The 15142-nt window shown below is 32.5% G+C and overlaps 2 protein-coding genes across 5 annotated transcripts; both read left to right on the forward strand.

The window, feature by feature from the left end:
* Nucleotides 1-1031: 1031 nt before the first annotated feature.
* LOC101258337 (RAP domain-containing protein, chloroplastic) lies at nucleotides 1032-8111 on the forward strand. 4 transcript variants are annotated; one of them, XR_011213115.1, is made up of 5 exons: nucleotides 1032-4916; nucleotides 5055-5137; nucleotides 6484-6668; nucleotides 7156-7264; nucleotides 8008-8111. XR_011213115.1 is itself a non-coding variant. In XM_019211545.3 (3 exons), exons 1-3 carry the CDS (start codon nucleotides 3032-3034, stop codon nucleotides 6589-6591), a joined length of 2076 nt encoding a protein of 691 aa, XP_019067090.2. In that variant the 5' UTR covers nucleotides 1032-3031; the 3' UTR covers nucleotides 6592-6788. The 4 variants fall into 4 exon arrangements, 1 of the variants encoding a protein (XP_019067090.2); XR_011213114.1 differs by lacking the exon at nucleotides 8008-8111 and adding an exon at nucleotides 7357-7588; XR_002026420.3 differs by lacking the exon at nucleotides 8008-8111 and having other exon boundaries at nucleotides 7156-7588.
* On the forward strand, nucleotides 7727-9933 carry LOC101258829 (desiccation-related protein At2g46140-like). The gene is made up of 2 exons (XM_004251922.5): nucleotides 7727-8935; nucleotides 9476-9933. The coding sequence occupies exons 1-2, from the start codon at nucleotides 7979-7981 to the stop codon at nucleotides 9479-9481; spliced, it is 963 nt and encodes a 320-aa protein (XP_004251970.1). The 5' UTR covers nucleotides 7727-7978; the 3' UTR covers nucleotides 9482-9933.
* The last annotated feature ends 5209 nt before the right edge of the window (nucleotides 9934-15142 follow it).

A 15142-nucleotide genomic window follows, 5' to 3' on the forward strand; every position in this document is an offset into this window, starting at 1 on the left:
TTTTTTCTTTGCTTAGAATCCTTTCTTCTGTGTCATAGTTTATTTTTTCGAGCTCTTTTTTTCAGCAAATCAATAATATAATTTTGAATTTATTTATAGTGTTGATATTTGGGACTTTAAACTCGTTTTATTTTTAATCATTGATAATTTTCTAATTGATGCCTCTCTCACAAAGTTTAATTGAAATATCAGGAGTCAGACCCCATCACTGTTTTTACCATTTCCTCTCAAAAAGCTTAGTTTCAGTTTTCATATCTTATTTTTTTTTATAAAAAAGATCTTTCTGAGTCACTCTTACGGAACAACTTGGGCAATAAGTCCTAGGTATTTTTCAAATTTGACTTCTTTTAAAGCCCTCTTTGTAACTTATTTTCATTTATTTTATTGGATTATTTAATATCTGTATATCAAAATTTTCAATATTGACTTAGTCAAAGAGAAGAAATATGTTGAAATGGTGGATAAAAAAAATTAAATATGATAAAGAAAAAAATATCGAAAAACATTCTTCAACACATGACATGAAGAATGAAAAAAGTCACGATAAGTAATGCAATAAGATTGAATGAATGGTACATTTTTTCTTATAAAAAAATATACATGTCATTTTCCAGGAAGTTAATGATTCTTCCGAAAAGATTTGGAAATTAGGAGAACTTTTATTTATTTTTTAAGTAAGGTGAGGGAAAAATATTAAGGAGCCAAATTCATAATAAATTATGGCAGAGAAAAAAGGATTCCAAGGAAAAAAAGGAAGTGAGAGAAATATTAACTATATTCTTTAGTTAACCAAACAAATCCGAATTATTAGACTATTTGTATTACACATGTCAAAAAATTAAAGGGATAATGAAGAAATTGGAGAGTTCTATTGCTGGAGATGAGTCAAATCCTCAAATAACCTTTGAAATTCTTCAATAGATTCCAGAATGAGACAATAGTTTCATGATTGGGGTGAATTAATAATAAAAGTACAATAAACAAAATATAGAGAAGGAAGTTTTTTTTTTTTTTTGGGGGGGGGGGGGGGGGAGGGGGAGAGATTTTATTTCTCTTGAAATTGATGTTCCAATGAATAAATTTAGTTTTTCTTATATATTGAAGAAAAAAATAGTTATAATAGTGACATCGTAATTCGTATAAGGAGCAAATATATTTTATATGTTCCTTCGTAAGTTATTGACATTGTTTTAAGTAAAGCACATATAATAATAACACAATATTATGTCATAGAAAATTCTAATTCGTAATAGGTAAAGCATCACACTCTACACATTTGTAAGATGTAACTCAACTTTCAATAAATTATAACCTGACGATTGTAGATTATATTACATGCATGAAATCATATAAATTAACTCTAATCCCTATGAATCAACAATCACCATAAGTCATCATGTTGCCCCAACTGGAAGAATAACTTAAGCTATGAAAGAAAAAAATTACAATTCAATAATTGATGATCCTGGACATATTTATATGTGCAAGAGACAAATAATATCATACTATAATCAGCTAAGTTGGAGGACAAATTTTCATCTTATTGATAGTGCTTGAGTCATGTTAGCGCATTATGATTAGTGATAATAAGTTCAAAGGATAAAAGAAAGTTCAAAGTGAGAAAATCCCTACCTTGGTATTGAGTGAATTTATGTCACTCTCAATGGCTGCTGAGAAAAAAAAGTATGTATTCTCTCTACGTCGAAGAGTTTGGAAAATTGTGAAAAAGCAATGCGCTTCCGCGTCGAAGAGGTGGAACCCATATTAATGTAGACTTTTTTCAAACGGTAAACAAACTTGAATTTTATTATTTCAAATGTTCTTTTTTTTTACTTTTGGAAACGACGACTTGAGAACTTTACTTCAAATTTAGAATTCATTCATACTCTTTACTTTTATCGACTTCTCTTATGATTATTAAATACTTGAAGATTGAAAATCACATTATGAATAGCTAAATTCCCTTATTATAGGATTGTGGCTACAATATGATTGTGTATAATTGAAATTTAGGGATTGAAGTTGGTTATCACATAAATTACTCTTTTATTCTTGATTGGTATTTCATGGTTGACCACTATTAAAATAAACTTATTGTTCAAACTGAACTCAGAAGAGGGATACGAGGATAGAATGTAGGACAAAAGGAGCATGATTTTCTTTAGGAACTAGGGTTGATTTGTATTTGGAATAGCGATATACCTAGAGACTTTGCTTGATTACAAACCTAGATGTAAATGTAATGTTCAACAATTGGTTCAATTTATTCCCGCTCAAAGATGTAGTTAAACTAGACGATTAGAGGTCTGGACACCATGGTCATACATTTTACCTTATAAATTAGTGATTTGATAACCAATTGAAGTCCACAAAAGAATATATTATGCTTGAATTCAAAGGACATAATCATATTTGTTTATATAATTTTATTCATTAATATAAAGTGAATATACAAGAAATATATATATTTGTATTTGTTGATGCAATTGTATTCGTCAAAACAAAATACAAATTAATTGTGAATCACACTAGATATATGCATAGTGTATCTGGTATAGTTCAAATGTATTTAAGATATCGATTACATAAGAGAGTACGTGAGCGTCATGAGAGGAAAGAGAGAGAGATTTGTATACGTATAACAGATACATGCGAATCTATTTAGATACATTGTATCTAGAACAAATCACGCCTAATTTTAGACTCTTAGCCATTTTTATGAGGGTCCAAGTTTGAAGTATTAGCATTCCCAAGGCCCACTTAGTATTTTGGGTTGATACCAAAGAGGAGGAGGAATGTGTAGATTTGCTTATTAGGCCCAAATTTCGACTCGCTGGTTTATCTTCTTCAGCCATGGCGATTGAAGCACTCTGTATTTTCCTCTCTCTTTTCTCTCTCCACCCCAATATTTGGAGTCTAAACTCCATTCTTTTGGTTGAGTAAGTTTCTACTTCTTCCAAATTTTGTGTACACTTTTATTTGATTGTTTACTGTAAACATTTGCTATTGTAGTAATTTCATAACAATTATCATGGAAACAGCTGTTATTAACACATTCCCTAGCTTCCATATACCTCCTTCCTACATCACTATGAAAAATTACTTATTTTTTTATCCTGTAAAGACTGCATTTTTAACTAGTAATTCAAGAATTAAGTTATCCTCTAAGTTTCATATATGTTGCTTAGATCCTTCTAGAAGTCACAATTCTATAGGAACTAAAACTTTGGTTGAAAATGAAGTAGAAGAAGAAGGTGAGGAGGAGGAGGAGGGTTGTATTGCTAGTAAAAATCAGGTGGGTGAGGACCCGTCCGACGCGGATTGGGAAGCAAAGTTCCTTGGAAAGATGGAGTCATCTGGAGATGTTTTACCTGAAAAGAAGAAAAAGAAAGTAAATTCTAGATTGCTGAAGAATACAGAAACAATGGGTTGGTGTATGAATGCTAGGAAAGTTGCTCTTAAGTCTATTGAAGCTAGAGGATTGACTCCTGTTATAAAGAGTATGGTTGGTGGAAATAAAAAGATTAAAAAGAAGAAGAAGAAGAAGATTAAGTCTAAGGTTGATAAGAAAACCCTCGATGAAGAAATTGATGGAGAGTTGGAATTTGACTTGGATGATGAGGATTTCGATTTGGATGTTGAAGTTCCTTTAGGTAATAGAAATGACCTTAAAATGACAGTAAGCATGTTTGCTGATGGTATGTTTGAGGAACAGAAAGCTAAAAACATGGAAACATTTGTTCAAAGGCTATCTGAATTTGCAGGACCATCGAATCGTAAGAAAGAAATTAGCTTGAATAAAGCAATTGTTGAAGCACTGACAGCTGAAGAAGTGTTAGAAGTCACTTCTGAGACAGTCTCAGCTGTTGTGAAAGGGCTTACCCCGTCGCCTCTTTCTCCATTAAATATAGCCACATCATTGCATAGGATAGCAAAGAACATGGAGAAAGTTTCAATGACTAGGAGTAGGAGGTTGGCATTTGCTCGCCAAAGAGAGATGTGTATGCTTGTCAGCATTGCTATGACTGCTTTGCCTGAGTGCTCAGGACAGGGTGTTTCAAATATTGCGTGGGCACTGTCAAAAATTGGTGGTGAGCTTCTCTATTTGACAGAAATGGACAGAGTGGCAGAAGTAGCGTCAGCTATGGTTGAGGAGTTCAATTCACAAAATGTTGCCAATATAGCCGGAGCCTTTGCGTCAATGCAGCACTCTGCTCCAGAACTGTTTTCGGGGTTAGCAAGAAGGGCCTCGGACATAATTCATACTTTTCAGCCTCAAGAAATTGCTCAAGTCTTGTGGGCTTTTGCTTCTCTGTACGAGCAACCTGGTCCCATGCTTGATGCACTTGATAATGTTTTTAGTGATGGCAATCAGTTCAAATGCCGCTTGAAAGATGATAAATTACTTCATAGTAAAGAAAGAGCACCAGATGGAACTGCAGATGTTGATTCTGGAGCAATTAACTCTCCCGTGCTAAGTTTTAATAGGGATCAGCTAGGTAATATATCATGGTCTTATGCTGTTCTTGGGCAGATGAATCGAGTTTTTTTCGCCAAAGTATGGAATGCTCTCAGCTATTTTGAGGAGCAACGGATATCTGAGCAGTATAGAGAAGACATTATGTTTGCTTCCCAAGTTCATCTTGTGAACCAATGTCTCAAGCTAGAGTACTCACATCTTGACTTATCCCTGAAAGGTGAATTGGAGGAAAAAATTTCCAGTGCTGGAAGGACAAAACGGTTCAATCAGAAGGTTACTTCGTCATTTCAGAAGGAGATTGCTCGCCTTCTTGTTAGCACTGGGCTAGACTGGGTAAGAGAACATGCCGTGGATGGTTATACCCTGGACGCAGCGGTCATTGACAAAAGAGTTGCTCTTGAGATAGATGGCACCACTCATTTCTCAAGGAACACAGGTGTTTATAGCTTCTTATTAATTCATTATAATCTGCAGACCTGTTAGTATCATGATCTTTCTTAATCATCCGTTTTCCAAATCATTAAAAAGTTCCATTTTTCTGAAATCTGTGATGGCGTAATTACCTCCCTTGCAGGATCCCCCTTGGGACATACAATGCTAAAGCGGAGATTTATCACTGCTGCTGGTTGGAAGCTCGTATCTGTCCCTCATCAGGAAGTAAGTTTTGGCATATTTTCTCTTATGATCAGTTATATCTGATTGAAGATTATTGGCATTCTTATCTTAGTAAAGCTGAATGAGAGATGTTTTTGTGAACTACTTCTCATCTTCCGCTTCCTGCCCCAAAAGAGGGAGAAAAGTAGTTCAACATGGGAAACACTGAAGGATTTCCATCCAACATTAGGTTCACTCACTCTTGAACAATAACGATCTCAAGTACTATATTATAAACAAACACTGTCAATATGATTACAGTAGAACTGAAACTTGAAGGAAACAGAAACAACACAGAAGCATGAGTAAAGATAAAGAAGGGGATGAGGATTAGAACACAAGGGTGAGAATAAGAAATTTCTATAACTTGTTGCCTACCCTAACTCATCCTCAGTTTAGCTACTTATACCAACTCCCAGCACATGTGTCGCCCTTTACGTATTTTGTCCGAGTCACTACAAAATCAGTTAACTTCTTTGGCACAGTCCTCATATGCGTATTTCTCCTTGGCGCCACATTCAGGTTATCCAGTTCAGCAGAATGTGGGTCCACAACACACTCCCTTGGATTCAATGTTTTCCACCGTCAATCATCAGTTATGAGAAACTAAATGTCAGAGAGAAAATAGACAGACAGATTGATAAGTGTGAGACAAACAAAGCTTGCAGGAAGCAAGGGTCTGGGTTTAGCATTATACTTCACCTCTCTGTCTTCCAAAAATATGAGCAAACCAAGTGATATTGTGATAGCAAGCCTCCATGTCTATTCCCCCAGTTTATCCCCTGATTCCCTTCATATATCAAACACACAGCCTTAAGAGTCCATTGGGTTGACCCTATCTTGCTGATGGGTATGTTTAGGACGTCTTCTCTATTTTTAAAGGTGAACAACTATTGGCTTCCTATGAAACATTACCGTAACATCCATTTGCTGTGTGCCAGACCATATAAGCCCATGGCAAGTTGTTCCCCAGAAGTTTTGGGGTGTTATGGCGAACTTGAAGGGAAAAAAATTCACAGTTATCTTTTTGCAGGGAGAGGAAAAGTTACTAAAATCATTCTCTTCTTGCAAGGGCTGTTTTAATATATGCATAGTTCCCTTGGTGTTATTATGATAGAAGGGCAATTCAATCAAATAAAGAAAACTATTCAAAGCAGCTTCAATTATTAGATGTTGGTCTGATGTTATATTTACCTTCTTCCATACATATTAACAATTTGTGAACATAGTTCATGGACACAAATCTTTTTTCATTTCTTTTTGCATGTAAAATGTAAAAAGGAAAAATCACAATTTGACTAGTCCTTCCTCGCAATTTGACATAGTCCTTGTTGATTGTAATTTTGCAGTGGGAAGAGCTCAAAGGAGGGTTTGAGCAGTTAGAGTATCTCCGCGGCATTATCAAAGATCATTTCGATGAAGGGAGCTTCAATGTGGAAATGGAAGATGGTCATTGAAGTATAGAATAGGAAAACCATAACTGTATTTTATTGTGCTTCACTCATTCCTTGTCCGTTCCTTTGTCATATAGCAGGTTTATACTTCTCTTACTTTTCAAAGTTTAAATGTCTTCAGAATTTAGAATTCTATACTAATGTGAATGACTTCTAAATTTTGATAAATTAATAATATAAACCACTAAATTTTGTGGTAAGCCTGTTTCTTTTTCCTGTATCCTTCGTCAATGCAACAAAAATTCTTGTTCTGTTGAGTTGATAATGTTGCTATTGTGAACTCCTCTTTGTGAGGTATTATTTAATCACTTGTACTTGAAGATCGAGATTTACAAACTTCCTACTGAATATCAATCCTTGATGTCGTTGAGATCTCTTTTAACGGTCATGGAGTCAGTATACTTGTTATAGAAGCACTCATACAGTACGAGGCATGCAGACTCTAAAAGGACTAAACTTTGTATAAAGTATGCATACCACATAACCTTTTCCTTTGGGTTTAATGTATATATGCTGCAGAACTTATAATTTTGCTAGTAATTCTGCTGCTACTGGCTTTTTATGCAGGTATCTTCTTCACCCAAGCCATGAAGTTGTTCCTGTGTTCTGAGATGATCTGGCTTATTCTATATATAAGTAACTACTTTATCAAGGTGTAAAGGCGTCGTTTCCAAAGGTAACTGGTTAGGTTGATGAAAATTCAGTCAGCAAATAACTCATTGGAAAAGAAGCTTGAAATCTTGACAAAAGAATTTTGTTTTGCTTCAGGGATCAAGACTGATACTATAGTGTAGTAGTTTTTGTATCCAGTGTGTTTGTATATTATTTTTAAGAGAGAATTTGGAGAAATATCGCTTGAATGTTTTCTCCGTGCATTGTTAGAAAAAATAACGCATGCATTAGTTTTGTATCGCATTAGTATCTTGTTTGGTTTTTTTTTTTAGTTATGTATTAACTAATTCAAGAGTTATAAACTATTCTGTATTGAGGTGGTGTTTAACTACATGCATTAAATTAGTTAATGACATAACTACCCCTCAAATTCATCTCCAGGCATTTCCCAAAAGGATATTTTTGGAAACAAAACATATAGAGATCATGCAATACATTTTATTTTTAAACACACCAAACCAAAACATAAGATATATATATTCTTATCATAACTAATCGAGTACAGTTATTATTAGTACACTCTATTCAACATTATTCTTGGATCTAGAGTATGTAAACAATGTATGTGGTGTATTGTATAATAGACCACATGAATGTAACTGAAAAAGACATGTGTTAGTTAGTCCAAGATCCTCGTACTCCCTTTGATCTGTTCTACATATCAGGTAATTCTTTCTTTGTTTTTTTCTTTTTGTTGTTGTTGATCATGTTCTAAGCTATGTCATCTCCACGAAAATCGGAAAAAAGTTGCAGGTCTTTCCGAGACAAAGACAAGGAAGACAAAGAAGACGAGGAAAAAGGTGGATTCGTTCATAAAGTTAAGGAATTCATCGAAGATGTTGGTGATAAAATTGAAGAAAAAGTAGGATTTGGGAAACCAACTGCAGATGTTACTGCAGTTCATTTCCCTCATATCAATCTAAAGAAGGCGGAAATAGTAGCAGATGTGTTAGTGAAGAATCCAAATCCCATTCCAATCCCTCTCATCGATATAAATTACTTGATCGAGAGTGATGGAAGGAAACTGATCTCAGGTTTGATCCCTGATGCTGGAACAATTCATGCACATGGTTCAGAAACTGTGAAAATACCAGTGAATTTGGTATATGATGATATAAAAGATACGTATCGTGATATAAAGACTGGAACTGTTATTCCTTATCAGATAAAAATAGACCTCATTGTTGATGTACCTGTTTTTGGTAGACTTACTCTACCTCTTGAGAAAAAAGGCGAGATTCCTATACCTCATAAGCCCGATATTGATCTTGAAAAAATACATTTTCAGAAATTTTCTTCTGAAGAAACAATAGCTGTTCTTAAATTGAGATTAGAGAACAAGAATGACTTTGATCTCGCGGTTAATGGACTTGATTATGATGTTTGGTTATCTGATGTTAACGTTGGTGGTGCTGATTTAGAGAAATGTGCAAAGATTGGGAAGAATGGAGTCAGCTATATGGATCTTCCTATTACTTTCAGGCCGAAAGATTTTGGTTCTGCTCTTTGGGATATGCTTAGAGGGAGAGGAACAGGATATACCATGAAAGGTCATGTTAACGTGGACACGCCATTTGGTGCAATGAAGTTACCTATTAGTAAGGAGGGTGGAACAACGCGTCTTAAGAAGAACAAAGAAGATGGTGGATCAGATGATGATGACGATGAAAATGAGGTTAGTTAATGTTACGTTATTTTAGCTTTAAGAGAAACTCCGTGTTCATCTTTAGTTTAACTTGTTGGTTTGAACTCTGTGTATTACAATTCATTGCTATACTTCAACTTCGGATCTTACATTGTCATATCAAGTCATGAATAATGTGGGGCTCATATTGTTAGTGTAACGACTCCTCTTTGCCTATGAAATGATTGTTGTATAACTATATATTGTTGATCGCTTAAAGTCTCACACTACATGATCATTGTCTGTGGATGGGCTATTGTAATCAACTACTGGTCCCCTACCAAATTGGGAGGGTGAAGGTAGATTTCGTTTAACCACTAGACAACGCGGGACCTTCTAAGCCCATGCTGTCATTTAGCTACTAGACTGGAAAGTCCATTTGCAATGCAGGGGCGGAGCCACCTTAGGCAAAGGGTGATCTGGTGTGCATCCTTCATCAGAAAAATATGTTGTGTATAGAGACTAAATGTTAGCTATTACGAGTCTTAAACAATGTATTGCTTAAGCATTTCCTTTTTATTTATTTTACAGGATTAATTGAAGTTGGAAGAGGAATATTAATTCTTGAGGTCCCAAAAGTAATTGTTGATTGAAGGCATGGTGGTGAAATTAATATTATTTTGCTAAAGGGACTAATTGGTTCATTTTTCTTATCTTCTGATTTCTCCATGACATCTTATCTTTTGCCATAACATATTGGAAATCAGGGGAGTGAATCGAGTCGGATATGAATCGGATAAAAATGGATAAAGTATTCGATTTTACTTAATAGGATGAAAATGGGTGAACTCAATGGATACTATTGGATCCATATTACCCACATTATGTATTTTTTATATGTACTTCAATTAAATATTTTATTTTGCTCTTTTTTTAAAAAAAAAACGTTATTGGTAAGAAGAAAAATATTTTATTATTTTTTTGTTGAATGTATCTTTTGAGAAAATGAGTGGTCCTAAATTGAGGTCGATAAGTTATAATTCGGTTAATGGATCAAGGTTAGGGAGTCACTATCAGAAGTTGGATCACAAGTTTGGACTCAGTTTCGGATGGTGAGGTTTAAGGGACGTACTTTTTAAATGTATTTTTCTGATTTAAGAAAAGTTTTGATTCCCCCCCCCCCCCCCCCCCCTTACTTTTATGTGTGGAAATCACTTTTTTTTTTAAATTAGAGGAAAATAAGTTTATTGGAAGAATATTTAAATTAATCAAACGTGTCTTTACCTTATGAATGGAAATCACTTTTTAAAAAATTAGAGAAAAATAAGTTCATTTAAAAAATATTTTTTTCAAAATATTTAAATCCATCAAACATGAAAAACAATTAAAAAATATTTAATAAGAATAATATTTCTTCATACCAATACTCTCTTCGTTCATTTTTATTTGTTATATTACGCATTTCGAAAGTCAATTTGATTAACTTTCAAAGTTAAATTAGATTATATTAATTTGATATTTTAAATAAAAAATTTAAATATTCAATGACTATATAAAAAGTACTATAAATTATAACTTTTTACATATCAATATGATAAAAAAATATATCTTAAAATTTGACTCTATAAATAAAAATTATGATAAACAATAACAGACGGAAAAAGTAATGCAAGTGGTGAATATCCCTGAGTTATTCATACTTTTATTTAAATAATTGGATAACATCCATTTTTAAATGGTTTAATTGAGTGGATACCCATATATTAGACTCATTTTGCCAACCATAGGAACAAAAGTATATACCTCCTTCCATCTTTTTATATACGTATTAAAATAATTATAAATAAGAAGATAATTTTATTAATTTATTATACATATATAAAAAAATATGCAAATTTTAAAATAAATATGAATATTTTCTAAAATTATTGATTGATGGGATAATATAGAAAAATTTTAATTGAAATTTTCTTAATTTAGACTATGAAACAACTTTTTTTAATAAAATGATCAATTAATGTAGAGAAAATACTTATGTTCAATTAGTATCTATATTCTACAATTTTAAACGTACATAAATATACTCTTAATTTATATAAAATTACTTAACTAAACTATTTTGCAAGCTTTTCAATTTCAAAATGAAAAGTTTCAAAATAACAACACAATATTATTTTTATTTTTTTTTATTTTATACCAAATCAAATTTAGATACTCCAATTGGACCAAAAGAGTATTAAATTTTTTAATTTACTTTACACGGTGTAATGTAGAATGGCAGTGATTCTGTAAGATTTTTGATATATTAGAATAGTCAGATGTCAGTTCTTTTTATTTGGTCATTTTGTGGTGAAGATTGTGTAAATCTAAAGTGGTTAGAGACGTAAATGTACAAAAATGGTTACATACATTGAACAGTAAAAAAAGTTGGGTTTATTCGACAGTAAATTAAATATTTATACCATCTGGTATATAAAATTTGTCATATAGAATAAGTTCTATATTTTATATTTGACTATTTTAAATTTTCGAAAATGATATGATGGTGTTTATTATTAAGAAAGATGCAATCTGTGTATGGTTCAATTGGTTTGTCACGTTACTTCTAAGTGATCTCCAATGATTTTCTTTTGTATTATATATTAACAGTTAAATAGATAAGTTAAATCAATAATGGCCAATAACTAATAAATTTGTACTATCTGTGTCCACTTTTAATTGTCATATTATACTTTTTGAAAGTCAATTTGATTAATTTTCAAAGTTAAATTAGATTACGTTAGTTTCATATTTGAAATAAAAAAATTAGATACTAAAAAGCTATACGAAAAGTCGAATAATACTACATATTGCAATTTTTTTGCATATTAATAGAGGATCGATACACTTCATTGTCCATTCCATGGACAACTCTTTCCTCTTAGGATTGTCGGGGAGTCGGAATCGGCTCCAACCAAAAGTAGAAAATTATAAAAAATACATCATAAAATATTAATCAAAGTCCTTGTAATTTGAGTCTAAAAAAATCATGACAATAAACAATAGACGGAGAAAGTAACTGATAAATCAACATCTAATGATTCTATAATAATTTAATCTATCTAAAAAATAATAACTAATACGTCAAATCGATAAAGTTCGAAATCAAACCAAACCAACCACTCACAATCGACCTCTTCATTATTCTTACGTAATTAAGTTCACATTTAGCCACAAATTTAATTCCTATTTAGTCTTTCATTTTGGTAAAATTTGTCAACTTATTTGCCTTTGACAATATGGGAAAGTTGCTTAACACTTGCCCATCTTTAATCAATTCCTTGAACCTTCAACATCAATATTCTTTATTATTTTTCCCATGTGAAGAATATGTGATTTAGAATGGAGTCATGGACTAATAGTAAATCTTTTCAACTTTAGATTAATTTATAAAATTTATGTGATATGGTAATAATTTATTCAAAATTTGTTTATTTCAACAGTAGTTTTTAAAGAAGTGCTTTATATTTGCTTAGTTGGAAGAGACTCAAGTATATTAGTGATCTAAAACAAAAATTAAACGAAGTCTTAAATTTGTTAATAATTTTTATATAATTGATTTTTTTCTAGTTTTCAATTGATATATAACCATTGTTATTTTAAATTATTTTTATGAGATATAGTAGTCTAAATATGTCGAATTTCTTCTAATAATTCCTTCATTTTTCATGAAAAAATTTACTTTTTCTATAAATAATTTCAATATTTGTTAAAATAATAACTTATAACCTATTATTATTAAAAATGAGACCCCTTACATTTGAGGGCCTAAGACACATATTTTTTTCAATATTGTTGAGTCATCCCATTACTTAGTTAATTTGGAAAATATTTTTGTAATATTTAGAGTAGTAACTTATATTTGACTAAGATTTCAAAAGTGTTTATATTTATTTATTTTCTCCTTCTATTAAAAAAAATGAATTTCCCTAAAAGTTTGGTCAAATTTCCCAAACATTTATTTGGACAAGTAGTCTTGGTTTAATAAAATGATGGAATTATGTGGTGAGTGTAGTTTTATAGATGAATCAAAAGTGAGTGTAGTTTTATAGATAAATTTTGATTCATTGAATTAAAAATGAGATTTACATATAATAATATAAAATATGTGTGTGGTTTAAATTAGATAAAGTGCAATAAATTTTTAATTCTGGTGTTCTTAAAGGCCTTTGGTAGAGGAGTTTGCAGGAAGGAAGACATGTCACTTTTGTGTTTTAGCTCAAGATTACTAATTTTGGAATTATTATTCCATAAAAAGTTGAAATAAAAAAAATAGTGATTAAACAATAAGAAATTTAAACTAGATAAATATCTAAATAAATTAAGTCAATGAAATCAGATACTATACACAAAAATTTAGAAGAGTTGTAATCTCAAAATTGTTCTTAATAAGTGATTACAACTAATTTCATTGCTTTCAATTGCTAGATTAAAATTATTATATAAAACACGCATAATCTCTCGTTGGTCACATAAATTTGTGATATTAGATTAAACCATATTATTGTTAAATTATCAGTCTTTTTTAAATCAATATTTTTAACCTCTATATTACTTACACAATTACTTATATTTATGTGTTGTCACGACCCAAATCAAGCCGTGAGTGGCACCCACACTTACCCTCCTATGTGAGCGAACCAACCAATCCAAACCCCAACATTTTAACCATAATAGACAGAATACAATGCGGAAGACTTATAACTCATTAATAAAAATAGATTAATAACTTCTAAAACTCAAACACTTGTTATCCCCAAAATCTGGAAGTCATCATCACAAGAACATCTATTCTCAAATCACTAAATCTAGGAGTATCTAAGAAACTAAAATAACTAAACAGCTAGTCCATGCCAGAACTTCAAGGCATCAAGACGTGAAGAAGAAGATCCAGTCCAAGCTAGAAGCGTTAGCTCACCCTGAAATCCGGTGTAATGAAGACTGGCTAGAGTTGCGGTTGAGTTGAAGACGACGGTACGTTTGTTGTACACCACAAATAACAAAGAAAGAAACATACAAGTAGGGGTCAGTACAAAACACAGGTACTGAGTAGATATCATCGGCCAACTCAAAATAGAAAACAGTATATATCAGATAATATCATAAAATCAACTACAATACTCAACATGCGGCATTTACAATTACCATAACCCTTGGTCACAACACCAAGCACATCAATGAGGACTCACGCCTCCCCATCATGCTCATTTGGGAATTAGGTTCATTAAATTGGGTATATTAACATATTTCAAGATTCATTCTCTTTACTAATCCTGGTGCCGAAACGTGACACTCCGATCCTCATATATCCTGGTACCAGAACAGGGCACTCGATCCATATACTATCCTGGTGTCGGAACGTGACACTCCGATCCTCATATACTATCCTGGTACCGGAACGTGGCACTCGATCCATATACTATCCTGGTGTCGGAACGTGACACTCCGATCCTCATATACTATCCTGGTACCGGAGCGTGGCACTCGATCCATATACTATCCTGGTGTCGGAACGTGACACTCCGATCCTCATACACTATCCTGGTACCGGAACGTGGCACCCGATCCATATACTATCCTGGTGTCGGAACGTGACACTCCGATCCTCATATACTATCCTGGTACCGGAACGTGGCACCCGATCCCCTAATCTCACTACTTTCGTTCATCAAGCCTTCTTTTATACCAAGGCATCATCATTAACAAAGTAGATTAGGGCTTTTCAAGATTTAGGATTCAATAGCTTCATCATGCTTATTTTATCACAATTATATAATCACATTCATGCAAGCATACAATTAAGCATATAGAAGGGTTTACAACACTACCCAATACATATCATTCGCTATTAAGAGTTTACTACGAATAGCATAAAAACCATAACCTACCTCCATCGAAGATTCGTGATCAAGCAAGCAATTTCCCCGAAGCTTTGTTATCCTCTTCGTTCCTCTCTCTCTTGATCGATTCTCCCTCTCTTGTTCTTTCTATTTTTCTTATTCAAACCCCTTTTCTTTTACCCTAATTAGCATATAATTAAGTATAAAAGATGATAAATCAACCCATTAATTAATTCAAGGTTATCTCCTTTAACCCTCAAGAAATTGGATTATTAATATTCTCCCACTAAATTTATACTTATAGCAGGAATAGTCCAAAACGTCCCTTAAAACATTTAAAGAAATCCGACCCAGCCTGGGATTACTCAGCCTGTGATGG

The sequence above is a fragment of the Solanum lycopersicum genome, chromosome 12 (genome assembly GCF_036512215.1).
Source record: "Solanum lycopersicum chromosome 12, SLM_r2.1".
Classification (NCBI taxonomy): Eukaryota; Viridiplantae; Streptophyta; class Magnoliopsida; order Solanales; family Solanaceae; genus Solanum; species Solanum lycopersicum.